Here is a 15,491-nt window from a genome sequence, read left to right on the forward strand (position 1 = left end):
GGAAAGACAACAGACATCAAAATCCACGAAGCACAGAGAACAAGAACCATCAACAAGGCATATCGTAGTCAAATTTACAAAATACACAGACATGGAAAGAATTATGAAAGCAACAAGGAAAAAAAAAGTCCTTAACCTATAAGAGAAGCCAGATCAGGTTTGCAGCAGACCTATCCACAGAAACTTGGCAGGCCAGAAATGAGTGGCAGGATATATTCAATGTGCTGAATCGGAAAAATATGCAGCGAAGAATTATTTCTACAGCAAGGCTGTCACTCAAAATAGGAGAGAGAAAAATTTCCCAGACAAACAAAAACTAAAGAAGTTTGTGACAACTAAACTAGCCCTGCAAGAAATTTTAAGGGAGACTCTCTGAGGGGAGAAAAGACAAAACAAAACAAAAAAGACCAAAAGCAGCAAAGACTAGAAAGGACCAGAGAACATCACCAGAGACTCCAACTCTATAGGCAACACACTGGCAATAAATTCATATCTTTCAGTACTCACTGTAAATGTCAGTGAACTAAACACTCCAATCAAAAGACAAGGGGTAACAGAATGGATTAGAAAACGAGATCCATCTATATGCTATTTACAAGAGACCCATGTTAGACCTAAAGACACCTTCAGATTGAAAATAAGGGGATGGAGAACCATTTATCATGCTAACGGTCACTAAAAGAAAGCTGGAGTAGCCATACTTATATCAGACTATCTAGATTTTAAAATAAAGACTGTAACAAGAGATAAAGGCATTATAATTAAGGGGTCTATCCACCAAGATCTAACAATCGTAAACATTTATACCCCTAATGTGGAAGCACCTAAATATATAAATCCGTTAATCACAAATGTAAACACTTTAATAAAGACTCACTGACAATAATACCATAATAGTAGGGGACTTCAACACCCAATTACAACAATGGATAGATCATCTAAGCAGAAAATCAACAAGGAAACAATGGCCTTGAATGTCACACTGGACCAGATGGACTTAACAGATATATTTAGAACATTTCATCCTAAAGCAGCAGAATACACATTCCTCTCAAGTGAACATGGAACATTCTCCAGAATAGATCACATACTGGGACATAAATCAGCCCTCAACAAGTACAAAAAGATTGAGATTGTACTGTGCATATTTTCACACCACAATGCTATGAAACTCAAAAACACAAGAAAAAATTTGGAAAGAAAAAGAATACTTGGAGATTAAAGAACATCCTACTAAAGAATGAATGGTTTAGCCAAGAAGTTAAAGAGGAAATTAAAAAGTACATGGAAGCCAATGAAAATGCTAACACCCACAGCCCCAGACCTCTGAGATGCAGCAAAGGTGGTCATAAGAGGGAAGTATATAGCAATTCAGGCCTTCCTAAAAAAGGAAGAAAGTTCTGATACAAAACCTAACCTTACACCTTAAAGAGCTGGAAAAAGAACAGTAAAAACAACCGCAAACCAGCAGAATAGGGGAAATAATAAAGATTAGAGCAGAAACAATGCTATCGAAACCAAAAAACAAAACAAAAAAACCCCAAAAGACAAAAACCCAAAACAAACAAACCCCCCCCCCCCAGTAGAAGAGATCAGTGAAATCAGGAGCTGGTTCTTTGAAAGAATTATTAAAATTGATAAGTTCCTAGCCAGTTTGATCAAAAAGAAAAAGGAAAGGACCTAAATAAATAAAATCAATAATAAAAGACGAGAGATTACAACCAATACTGCAGAAATACAAACAATAATAAGAGAATATTATGATCAATTATATGCCCATCAGGCAATGTGGAAGAAATGGACAAGTTTCTAGAAACATAAACTTCCAAAACTGAAACAGGAAGCTATAAAAACTTTAAAACAGGCCCATAACCAGTAAAGAAATTGAATTAGTAATCAAAAATCTCCCAACAAACAAGAGTCCAGCGCTGGTTGGCTTTCCAGGGGAATTCTATCAAACATTCAAAGAAGAGTTAACACCTGTTCTTTTGAAGCTGTTCCAAAAAATAGAAATGGAAGGAAAACTTCCAAACTTACTCTGTGAGGCAGTGTTACCTTAATTCCAAAAACAGACAGAGACCCTACTAAAAAGAACTACAGACCAATTTCCCTGATGAACATGGATGCAAAAATTCTCGATGAGATACTGGCCAACCGGATCCAACAATACGTTAAAAGAATTATTCACCACGATCAAGTGGGATTTATACCTGGGATGCAGGGCTGGTTCAATACCTGCAAGTCATTGTGATACATCACAGTAATAAAAGAAAGGACAAGAACCACATGATCCTCTCAAAAGATGCAGAGAAAGCATTTGACAAAATACATCATCCTTTCTTGATAAAAACCCTCAAGAAAGGAAAGATAGAAGGATCATACCTCAAGATCATAAAAGCCATATATGAAAGACCCAATGCTAATATCATCCTCAATGGGGAAAAACTGAGAGCTTTCCCCCTAAGGTCAGGAACACAACAGGTATGTCCACTCTTGCCACTGTTATTCAACATAGTAGTGAAAGTCTTAGCCTCAGAAATCAGACAACACAAAGAAATAAAAGGCATCCAGATCAGCAAAGAGGAAGTCAAACTTTCAGTCTTTGCAGATCCTTTATATGGAAAACCCAAAAGATTCCACCAAAAAACCTGCTAGAACTGATCCATGAATTCGGCAAAGTCACAGGATATAAAATCAGTGCACAGAAAGTGATTGCATTTCTATACACCAATAATGAAACAGCAGAAAGAAATCAAGGAATCTATCCCATTTACAATTGCACCAAAAACCATAAGATACCTAGGAATAAACCTAACTAAAGTGAAAAATCTATACACTGAAAACCATAGAAAGCTTGTGAAAGAAATTAAAGAAGACACACAACACACACACACACACACACACACACACACACACAAAATGGAAAAATATTCCATGATCATTGATTGGAAGAAAAAACACTGTTAAAATGTTGATGCTGCCCAAAGCAATCTACGTATTCAATGCAATCCCTACCAGAATAACACCAGCATTCTTCACAGAGCTAGAACAAACAATACTAAAATTTGTATGGAACCAGAAAAGACTGCGAATAGCCAAAGCAATCCTGAGGAAGAAAGCCAAAGCTGGAGGCATCACAATTCTGGACTTCAGGATGTATTACAAAACTGTAATCATCAAGATGGTATGATACTGGTACAAAACCAGAATGGAACAGAATAGAGAACCCACAAATGGACCCACAAACGTATGACCAACTAATCTTTGACAGAACAGGAAAGAATATCCAAATGGAATAAAGACAGTTTCTTCAGCAGATGGTGTTGGGAAAACTGGACAGCAACATGCAGAAGATTGAACCTGGACCCCTTTCTTACCCCATACACAAAAGTAAACTCAAAATGGATGAAAGACCTAAACATAAGACAGGAAGCCATCAAAATCCTAGTTGAGAACACAGGCAAAAACCTCTTTGACCTCGGCCGCAGCAACTTCTTACTCAACAAATCTCCAGAGGCAAGGGGAACAAAAGTAAAAATGAACTATTGGGACCTCATCAAAATAAGCTTCTGCACAGCGAAGGAAACAATCAGCAAAACTTAAAGGCAACTGACAGAATGGGAGAAGTTATTTGCCAATGACATATCAGATAAAGGGTTAGTATCCAAAATCTCTAAAGAACTTCTCAAACTCAATACCCAGAAAACAAATAATCCATTGAAGAAATAGGCAAAAGATATGAATAGACCCTTTTTCAAAGAAGACATCCAATAGCTTAACAGACCCATGAAAAAATGCTCAACATTACTCATTATCAGGGAAATACAAATCAAAACCACAATGAGATACCACCTCACACCTGTCAGAATGGCTAAAATTAACAACTCAGGCAACAACAGATGTTGGTGAGGATGCAGAGAAAGAGGAACTCTTTTGCACTGCTGGTGGGAATGCAAACTGGTGCAGCCACTCTGGAAAATAGTATGGAGGTTCCTCAAACAAATTAAAAATGGAACTACCCTGTGACCCAGCAATTGCCCTGCTAGGTATTTATCCAAAGGATATAGGTGTGCTGTTTTGAAGGGGTACATTGCATTCCAATGTTTATAGCAGCACTATCAACAATAGCCAAAGTATGGAAAGAGCCCAAATATCCATCAATGGATGAATGGATAAAGAATATACACATAATGGAGTATTACTTGGCAATCAAAAAGTGTGAAATCTTGCCATTTGCAACTATGTGGGTGGAACTAGAGTGTATTAGGCTAAGCAAAATTAGGGAAAGACAAATATATAACTTCACTCATGTGAATGGGGGATGAATCACTGGATTCTACTCCTGAAATCATTATTGCACTATATGCTAACTAACTTGGATGTAAATTTTTTAAAAATACTTAAAAATTTTTTTTAATTGTAATCCCATACTGATAATTACTTGAATCCATATTTTTGGCTTAAATTGGCTTATAAATTAAAATGAAACTGATCTCTTATAAAGTATGCTTAGCATTTTGGGGTGCATCTTTCCTGTTTTCATATTCCATAAAATTAGAACATGAGAAAAAGTAGAAAGGATAAAGGTCATTCTTTGTCTCATTTCTCAGAGGTAATAACTTTTAGCATTTTGATTTTACTTTCCAGCTTTCTGTATGTTTTTAGAAAAATTGTCTAGCTGTATTTTATTGTAAATTATAATCCATATTGCTTTGTTTTACAAAGCATTTAAGGTATTTTACAAAAATACTTTTATCAAAATAAAATGAAAAATACGGCAAAGAAATATAGTAACAATCACAGAAATATGTTCAACTTGTCTCAAAATAAATGCATGTTAAAATGTACTGAGATATCATTTCCCACATATCAAATTGCCTAAAATCTAGAAGTTTGATAACATGTTTTACTGATGAGGCTGGGGGAAACAGGCTCGCTCTCTCTCTCTCTCTCTCTCTCTCTCTTTTTTCCCCAGACACCTGTACACTCATTGTTTAATTTGTAAAGTCCTTTTAACAGAGATAACAATTATGTTGAATTTGATGTTTCTTATTATCATACATTTCTGATTATTTTATAATACGCATAGTTAAATATATACATAAATATTATATGGCATTGTTTTTCATGTTTTTAAACTTTATGTAAATAATATACTGATAGTATTCTTTTGGAAACTTTTCATCAGTCAATAGCAGGTTTATGATGTTCATCATGGTAATCAATATATAGTATTGTATGAGTATACTCACAATTTATTCATTTTGTTGCTGATGAACATAGTTTGTTTCTAATATATTGCTTTCAGAAAAAAAATTCTTATGTTTTAAATGTTCTTTCATGTTTCATAGTTCCTTCAATGAAAATTTATTTGCATATCAAAATGGAATTGCTGGGCTGTACACTATAAAAATCCATTCTGCACAATGCAAAATATTTCTCAAGTTCAATTACTATTTCCAAAGAATATCTTCAGTTCTGAAAATTTGTTCTGACATAACAAATAAATACTATTTTTTATCCTAACATTTTGTATTTTGTTAATGTATAGTAATATACTGCAATTTGCAATAAATTTTCTTTTAATATTATCTCTAGGAATATTAATTGTTCCTTCTGTTCTAGATTTTATTATATTTTAAGTATTTTAGTAGTTTTACTTAACTCATCTATTTTTGTGAATTTTATTCCTAAGTAATTTTATGGATTTCTGTTATTGTGAATAGGATTTTTAAACCAATTCCATTCTTGGCTAATTATGGCCAGTAAAGTAGCAATTTTATATCTTGTTTTTCAGTAAGTTCATCAAATTCTCTAACAGAAATATGAATTAAAACTTTAATGAACATGTAGTAAATGCACATATTGCCTTAAATGCTTACTTTCTAAAACATGATTTGTTCTCAATTCAACCTTTGTAAATATTAATTTTATAAAGTAAGATTTTTTTTTACATTATATTAGTCATTCTGGTTAAATATGTCATACCAAATTCTGATTGCATTTTATCCATACCTACCACATATTTCTTACTATTTTTTTAAATTAATATCCAAGTTAGTTAGCATGTAGTGCAATAATGATTTCAGGAGTAGATTCCTTAATGCCCCTTACTCATTTAGCCCATCCCCCCACAACCCCTCCAGTAACCCTGTTTGTTCTCCGTATTTAAGAGTCTCTTCTGTTTTGTCTCCCTCCCTGTTTTTACATTATTTTTGATTCCCTTCCCTTACATTCATCTGTTTTTATCTTAAAGTCCTCATATGAGTGAAGTCATATGACATTTGTCTTTCTCTAATTTTGCTTAACATAATACCCCGTAGGTCCATCCACATAGTTGCAAATGGCAAGATTTCATTCTTTTTGATTGCCTAGTAGTACTTCGTTGTATATATATACAACGTCTTCTTTATCCATTCATCCATCGATGGACATTTGGGCTCTTTCCATACTTTGGCTATTGTTGATAGTGCTGCTATAAACATGGGGGGGTGCATGTGCCCCTTCGAAACACTATACCTGTATCCCTTGGATAAATACCTAGTAGGGCAATTGCTGGGTCGTAGGGTAGTTCTATTTTTAATTTTTGAGGAACTTCCATACTGTTTTCCAGAGTGGCTGCACCAGTTTGCATCCCCAAAAACAGGTTTTCTTATACATTAATAATGGGATTGCAAATTGATAGTACCTCTTGTGGAGGGCAGCCTGACAGTGTCTATCAAGATTAACAGTACTTATTTCCTTTGACACGTTAATCCTGCATCTGGGAATTTATAATTTATATACATTATACACACACACACACACACACACACACACATACTCACACTCACACTCACATAATTTGCATATCTGTGAAATGGTGTTCAAAGTTTTTTGTTATGGCATTGTGCCCACCAATCAAACTAGTTAAATAAATTATGGTATATCTTACCTATGACTACTATGCAGTGATTAAAAAAACAAAAAGATCTGTATATACTGATGGAAAAAGCTAGAAGATGCTAGTGGAGGGAGAGCAATAAAAGTAGTTAACTGGATGGGTGGAGGATATGGCTTGTATAGAAAGTGAGAGTCTCCATTTTATACTTTTATGTAGCATATGAGTTTTGCTCCATGTCAATATATTACCTGTTCAGAAATTTAAAATTGAAAAGTAGGCGAAAGAATTGTGGCAAAAGCAAAATAAGGAAAGCAAACCCCTGGATTTCTTTATATTAAGTTTAGAATGGCTTGGGGGAACATAAGTACCTATGGAATGGAGACAGTAGCAGAAATCTTAGTACTGGCACAGCAGCAGATAACTTATATTGAGTGTTTTTTTTTTAGGCCAGACATAGTACTAGGTAACAAGTACTTCGTATGCAATGTATATGTGTATATAGAGTGTGCCATTTCATGGTATAATAGCTCTATGAGGAAATTACTATTCTTTCTCTTATTTTACAGAAGACTATGCTGAAGCTTAGGATTCTTGAGTTAACTTATCCAAGGTTACACTGCTAGTAAGTGGCAGAGCCAAGAGTCAAACTCTGGTCTAGGTCATGAGCCTACCCTGTTAATCATTTATATATAGTTATCATGTACGTATGGTTAAACCATGTTCTCTATAAAGAAGATCATCTTCTGTGGACCCTCGGGAATAGTTATGTAATGAACAACATTGCCCATAATATTCGTACAGAAAATATAGCTGTGAGATGTATGAAATTGTTTCCTGTAAGACTGCCCTGTACTGGTGGAAACCTAACTAACAAAGGAAAGTTTCACTGGTGGCCACATGTCCTGCGAACTTTAGAGCATTTACTGGACTGAATGCACTGGACATTGTTCAGACTGCATACATTATTGTCTTCTGGGCCAAGTCTTTGCTAGCTATTGGAGGTCAGTAAATTTGAGATTATAGTCCCCGAGGGTATCTGGAAAATATTTACTGTTTTGTTTTGACTGGAGAGCCATGTATTTTAATAGGCCGGTGAGGGAAAGGGAGGAAGGATTGACATTCTTTTTATGGAAGTTGTGGTGCTTCACCCAGATCCATGTCTGAATAAAAGATTGACCTTCCTCTTTATTAATGGGGGCTCCTGGAAGGGCAGGTAATTTCCTAAAGTGTTAATTTTAGGTCTAGTCTAATATACATGGGCCACTATGTACCCTAAAATACAGTGTCAGAAGTTGAGAACGAGTGGCCCGTAGGCCATATTAACTTGAACATGATTTTGGCTTCACTTTGCAGACTTTGTTTGTTTGTTTTGTTTTTACTGATTTTGCATTTAAAATTTGGGAGATTCCTCATAGAAATCCAAGTTTCTGATGTTTCTTGAAAAACTGGTATAACAACCTTAGTATCTGGTTCCTACCTGGCATCAGTCAGTTTGTTTTCAGACAGAGCCTGGGCCCTGCAGTGTTCCACACACTATCCATCCATCTCACGGGTACACATGGCTGACCCGTGGCTGTCTGTGCTGTTCTGACCCTGTTTTATATTATGGAGCATTGCTGTGGAACTGAGGTGTTGTATCAGCCTGTTAATACCATTTTCCTTTAAAAACAAAAACCCCAGACTTTTGTAAGTATTTGTATTTGCACATTTGTGGTATGTTTCAGCCTTATTTAATAAATTATTCTGACAAATGGATATATTCTAACAAATGGATATAATTAGGATTTATTTAGTCATTCACCCATACTTGAATACTCACATTTTTTTTTTTTTTTTTGGTATGGTATATCTGAATGTATGTGAGTGCTACCTCTTTTATTGTCAAAGGTCTGGGCAATATAAATTTTGGACTTGTTTATTATTGCAATTAATAGCTTTTTAAAAAAGTTTCTTTAGAAAGAATTTGGCATTTGAAAGTTATGACATTGAATGTAAATCAAAGATTTATATCTTAATCCTTTGATACTGGGTCTTTTTCTTGATAGACTGCTTGTCAGTGAAGAGTTATTTTTTGTAGAATAAAACTAAAAATAAATTTAGAGTTGTACCTCTTTAATTTTTTTTCTGTATTTAACTATCACACCTTTTAATGTTTTCCTGATAACTATTAGCTTTTTATCAGAATAGGTTTTTAGCTTATTCTGAAGTCAGTTATACTGATATTGTTAGAGATAATTCTGAACTATATGAGAGTTAATACTGCTTAATCACAAAGAAGTATCTTTGGTGCAGGAGACTAGTTTCACATCTACCTGAAGTTCAGGAGACTTTCAGTGTTTAGTGTATTTTTAAGATTTTATTATAACCATTTTGGCAACTTTCCTCACTCTGTTCTAACAATAAATCAATAAACCACAGTTTTAATCTGTACTACCAATCTTTAGCTGAAACAGACAAATTTGAAATTTAAAGCTGTTCATATAATCGGCTTCCTCTAAGAATAAGTGGTAGGGGCGCCTAGGTGCCTCATTCGCTTAAGCATCTGACTCTTGATTTTGATTTTGGCTTAGGTCATGATTCTCACAGTTTCAGGAGTTTGAGCCCCGCATCGGGCTCTGTGCTGTTGGTGCCAAGCCTGCTTGAGATTCTGTCTCTCTCCTTATTTCTCTGTCCCTTGCCCACTCAAGCTCTCTTTCAAAAAAAAAAAAAAAAGAATAAGTGATAATATGACAAGTTATCACTTGACTATGACTCTAACAGCAGTAGGCATCTTCCCAGTATGAGCTTTGTGGCCAGTCTACCTGCAGTTCCAGGTAGATGTATGTAGGCTGTATGACCTACATTTGTTCTGGTTTGCTTACCCTTGGTGACGCCTTCAGTGATTGTTGCCTTCCGTGGCTTAGTTATGGACAGGGAAGATGGTGGAATCTGTCTGTGACTCCTTTTTCTAGGATAGTGGCAGGATTCTAGGAATTTTCCAGTTGATGACCATTTCATTGGACTGATTCAGGGGGAGGCCTAGAGAATTCTCAGGCCTAGAGAATCCTGGAGATGCGGGGTCCATGCTCTGCCTCCTGACACAAGTGTCCCCTTCTCCTCCACATTTCTTCTCCATTCACAGAAGAGAGCACTGATTCTGACAAATGTGCATGCTGGTTGCCAGTTGCATTTTAGCAACATTCCAGCAATGGTGGCTTTTAAGAATCTTCATATATAATTTTTGGCTTTTTGGATCTTTACTGCTTCTAATAATGCTGTTCTTATATATGTAAAATTATTTGCTTTTCGGCTACAGAGTGGCTTGTTACCATTTCGGTGTCGAAAGTCATAAATAAGACATTCAAGATTTTTTTAAATAAAGTTTATTTATTTATTTTGAGAGAGACAGAGACAGCTCGAATTGGGGAGGGTCAGAGAGAGAGAAAATCCCAAGCACTGCCAGTGCAGAGCCCAATGTGGGTCTCAAACCCATGAAACTGTGAGATCGTAACCTGAGCCGAAACCAAGAGTCAGGTGCTAACTGTCTCAGCCACCTGGACACCCCTTAAAATTTATTTTTAAGGTGTTGAACTGGTAACTGTATTCTACATGGTTATTTTCAGAATTCGGGCTTTAATAATACAGATACTGTCTTGCGACATATTGATATGAATGATCATTTTTATTTTAAGAAAGTGTTATCCTTTTACACTTTTTCATCCCAAACTTATTTTGGAGGAAGTTGTGCCTTGGCCTATAATAATGAATTTTGGTGGTCATGCTTCTCTTTTGTGATTTCAGGACAAAAATTGCCCAAGATATTGAGAGGTTAATACATCAGAGTGATATCATAGATCGAGTGGTATATGACTTGGATAACCCAAAGTAAGTGTGTTGTTGGTTTTAGTTTTATTAGTTTTATTAGTACTCTAAAATTTCAGTGTTATTTTTAAAAATAAAAAAATATAGCTAACTTCCACCTAGTTTGCCCTTGCTATGTTTTCATCTTTTAGCAGGGACATAATGGTAATGTAATAGTAAATCATATTAAATTGAATGTATCACAGGCTTTTGTTTGTTCTTAGGTGAACTTAATGGGTTCGATAAGGAAAAGGTCACAAACTGATGCTGTGTTTTTAAAAAATGTGAAATTACCTCCATTTTAGAGAGTGGAAGTGTCACATGAAATGCTGCAATTTTGTCCTATTGACAATATTGAGCCTTCATTTCCTTAGGACAACAAATTACCATCCGTTTTAAAAAAAAGAAGGGACATGTGCTTGCTAATTTCTCCATAGTCCCCACTAGTCTTTGTCGCCTCTTACTGCTTACAATGTGCATCAGTCCTTTATATTACTTTCCTGATCTTTGAAGCCATGTGTTTATGATGCTTGATGCGTTAGTGTTATTCACAATTTAGGGTTATCACTGTTATCAGCACATTTTAGGGTTTAAATAAGTGAACATTAGAAACGATGAATGTGACTATTATTTAGTCATATGCCTCTTTATACAAGAAATGTAATGAGCCCTCAGTGGGTTTCCCCATCTCTCAACATTCTAATATTCTGATGGACATTTCAGATCTTACTGGTCTTTTTGGAGGAAATAAAACACTTTTTAAAGATCATTATCTTTAAAGGTAAAGAAATAAGGGTAAAAATTATGTCAAAGCTAATGACTGAATTTGAAATAATACTTTTAAAAATGAAAACCAAATCTACCTTATTCAAAATGTCTTAGTTATTTCAATATTTATAATTTGGTGTCAGATCAGGCAGATGTGGTGAAAACAGAAACTCAGGAACCCTGAGCGTGGCATACATACCATTGCTATTTCTAATTGAAATGACTTTGGACAAAATCATTGAGCTTCTTAAAGTCTGAGTTTCCCTCTGTTAGAATGTAAGCTCCAGAAGGGCAAAAATTTGTATTTAATCAGAGACACAGACAGACAGACAACTAAAACCGAATCTGGTACCTAGTAGGCATTCAGTAAATACTAAAGTAGTGAATATGTAAAGTGAAGACAGTATTTTCACCTTCCTGGCACTAATTAAATAAGCTAGTATCTATATCTAATATAGCTCTGCAAATTTAATCTGAGAACTGCATAGTTTAATTAGAATTATTGCTACTCAGTACTGGTCACATGCCTTTTTAAAGATACGTCTAGTCTTTTTATTTGATTATTGGTATTTAGGAATGACGTTTATTTAGTGGGGCAGAATTTCTTATTTGTGATTAATATTCAGTCTCTACTTGTAATTGTAATTTTTAAGTCTATAAATGTTAACCAGAGTTTGTGTTTTGCTTGTGTTCGTTACATTCTTTGGTTTAAAAATAAAGAAGGGGGGACGTGGCAATAGTGGTATATTTTTAATTTGTAGTGTAGTTTTATTTTAAATTTTTTGTTTACCTATTTAATTGCAGTGTATTTTATAATACTTACTTGAATACTTTTATTTAGTTACACTATTCCAGAAGAAGGAGATATTTTGAAGTTTAACTCCAAATTTGAATCTGGGAATCTGCGCAAAGTAATTCAAATTAGAAAGTAAGTCATTTAAAATGTTCTCACTTTGTCTGTACACAGATATTTCCCTAATTTTCATCAGATTTCTTTATTTTCTATTTTCAGAAATGAATATGATCTTATTCTGAACTCAGATATAAATAGCAATCATTATCATCAGTGGTTTTACTTTGAAGTCAGTGGAATGCGACCAGGTGTTGCTTACAGGTTTAACATCATTAACTGTGAAAAGTCCAACAGTCAATTTAATTATGGTAAGACATGTTTTTCCCCCAGTGTAGATGATATGCAGGCATTGTAACTATAGTACATAAGGCTTTTTTTTCTTCTAATTATTAACATGTTTAAAAAAGGTTCATTGTTCTTTTGTTTTCTCTAGTTCTCAAAATTCGGATACTTCTTAATGCAAAATTTGGAATAAACCTGTGCATTGCTTTGTTGGTGAAAAGCTCTTTAAAATGTAAAGAGCATCTTTGCTTTCATCCAAATTAAATACAACTAAAGATTTATTACTTATCCTGCTTAAAATCAAGTTTTCAGTCTCAGCTCATCTAGAAGAGAATTACATAAAGCGGTCTTTAAAAATGTTTAATTTTGAATAGTCTCATAGAAAGTGAATGTATATAATGGAAGTTCCAGAAAGGTTTCACGTTCTCTTCACTGAGTTTTCTCCAGTGCCTACATCTTCAGTAGTAACTAACCATCCCAGAGTCAGGATTTGATGTTGGTACAGTGTGGGTGCAGTTTCATGCCATTCTATTACATTTGTAGAGTCTTGAAGTTGTCACCACAGTCAAGGTACAGAATGCTCCCACCACCACAAAGCCTTGTGCTTCTCCTTTATTAGTCACTTTTCAGTACGATGTTAGCAGTCATTTTCTATAAATTTTAAAATATAGTTGAGGAGGTTTCCTCCTACTACTTTGCTGAGGCTTTTTTTTTTTTTTTGTCATGAGTGGGCATTGAACTTTGTCATATGTTTCATCTCCATCAATTGATTTGATCATGTGATCTTCTGTCTGTAAATTGTTAATATGGTGTTATTTCATTGAGTTTTGAATATTGAATCAGCATTTTTTAATCTGTGGAATAAACCCCACTTGGTCATTGTGGATAATTGCTAACATTTTGTTAAGAAATTTGTATTTATATGTTCAGGAGGGATATCAAGCTATAGTTGCTTTTTTGGTTTGTTTTATTTTTGGTACCGTATCTGGTTTTGGTATCATGGTAACACTGACCTCATAAAATGGGCTGGGAAATTATTATCTTATTTTCTGGAAGAGCCTGTGTAGATTTCATGTTACTTTTTTAAAAAATTTATTTATTTGGGGGCGGGGAATGGAGGGAAGAGCAGAGAGAGAGAGAGAGAGAGGGAGAATCCCAAGCAGACTCTGTGCTTAGTGCGGAGCCTGATGTGGGGCTCCGTCTTGCAAACTGGGACATCATGACCTGAGCCGAAATTGAAAGTTGGATGCTTAACCAACTGAGCCACTCAGGCACCCCATATTTGGTATTACTTCTTAAACATTTGGTAGAATTCTCCAATGAAACCATCTGGGTCTGGAAGGATTTCTTTTTTGAGAGTCTTTAGTTTTACTTTTTTTAACTTTATTTTTGACAGAGAGAGATTATGTGCCAGCAGGGGAAGGGCGGTGGGGGGAGGAGGGGACAGAGAATCCCAAGCAGGCTCTGTACTGACAGCAGTGAGCCTGATGTGGGGCTCCAACCCACAAACTGTGAGATCATGACCTGAGCTGAAGTCTGACACTCAACCGACCGAGCCACCTGGATGCCCCTTTTGATAGTCTTTAAGTTACAAATTAAATTTAATAGTTGTAGGGCTATTCAGATTATTTTCTACTGAGTGAGTTGTGGTATGTGGTAGTTTGCGCCTTTTAGGAATTGATCCATTTCTTCTGAATTGTCAAATGTCTGTGTAGAGTTGGTCACAGTATTCCCTTTCTGTCCTCTTGAGGTCTGCAGGGTCCGTTGTGACACCCCTGCTTCATTTCTGGTACTAGTAATTTGTGTTTTCTCTTTGTTTTCCTTTGTTAATCCTGCTAGAATTGTCAGCTCTATTGACCTTTGTCAATTTTACTGACCTTTTCAAAGAACCAGCTTTTTGTTTCATTGGTTTTCTCTACTGTTTTTCTCATGAAACAATTTTTTAAAAACTCTAGTGTGTGTAGAGCACACTAGCAAAAGTATTAAAGTTGTTAAAGGCATGAATATGATGGTGCTTTTTAAGGGGCGTTTCTAAGAATTAGAGTTTTCAAGAGTTGAAGAGGCTGTTCTCATTTGTCATTATTTATGTGGGAAATAGGAAATTTTACACTCTAGATGATTACATGTTTGGGATAAAAGCTTTAATCAGATTCACTAATTTAATGCAATAATGAAAGGAAGATTATGTAGCATAATATCTAGGTTAGTTATAAAATTATTTAAAGTTTTTAAACATTTTAAGTAATCTAATTTTAAATAGTGCATTTTAAATATATTTTCACCAAGGAGTCAGTGCTTATATTTTGCATGAATAGTGATGTGAATATTCTTGATAAAATCTATTTCACATTCTTTATTTTTGTGATTTTGGGGCCTAACTAGTAATCATTGAATGTTGTATTTCTTAGAAAATAATTTTGACCTATTTTTGATCTTAAAACCTTCATATAATTAAAAAAATTACCTTATTTGAAACTCATTCAGAATAATAGTAAAAAATGAAAGAATTTCATGTTTTCCTTATTTAACTTGTAAGTATAGTGCTGACATAATATTTTAGAGGAGGAAAGGACAGTTACTTAAGTGGAAGTATGTTTGTATTTTGGGTGCTCCTTAAGAGTATATAAATATAAAAGCCTATTTATTCCTAAAATGATAGCCAGTATAATTTTCAAATTGTAGTGCCTGCAGGTGGATGACATCTTTACAACTACATTCATTTATTCACTTTTATAAGATAGTACTCTTACTACTTTAAACTTTATTATAATTTTAATTTTAAAAATTAAAAACTTACATTGTAGAGCAGTGCTTCTCTATTTTTTTTAATTACAAAATGTTTTTAATGTTAATTTTTATTTTTGA

The 15,491-nt window shown here is 34.6% G+C and overlaps 1 protein-coding gene across 7 annotated transcripts in view; it reads left to right on the top strand.

The window, feature by feature from the left end:
- Positions 1 to 15,491, top strand: part of AGTPBP1 (ATP/GTP binding carboxypeptidase 1) — a 160,041-nt gene that overhangs the window by 98,242 nt on the left and 46,308 nt on the right. For all 7 annotated transcript variants that reach the window (XM_053205196.1, XM_053205195.1, XM_027048187.2 and 4 more), the window contains 3 exons: positions 10,664 to 10,747; positions 12,333 to 12,419; positions 12,504 to 12,652. In XM_053205196.1, the coding sequence (XP_053061171.1) occupies positions 10,664 to 10,747; positions 12,333 to 12,419; positions 12,504 to 12,652 (320 nt within the window). The remainder of the gene's footprint in view (positions 1 to 10,663; positions 10,748 to 12,332; positions 12,420 to 12,503; positions 12,653 to 15,491) is intronic.

This window comes from Acinonyx jubatus, chromosome D4 (genome assembly GCF_027475565.1).
Source record: "Acinonyx jubatus isolate Ajub_Pintada_27869175 chromosome D4, VMU_Ajub_asm_v1.0, whole genome shotgun sequence".
NCBI lineage: Eukaryota > Metazoa > Chordata > Mammalia > Carnivora > Felidae > Acinonyx > Acinonyx jubatus.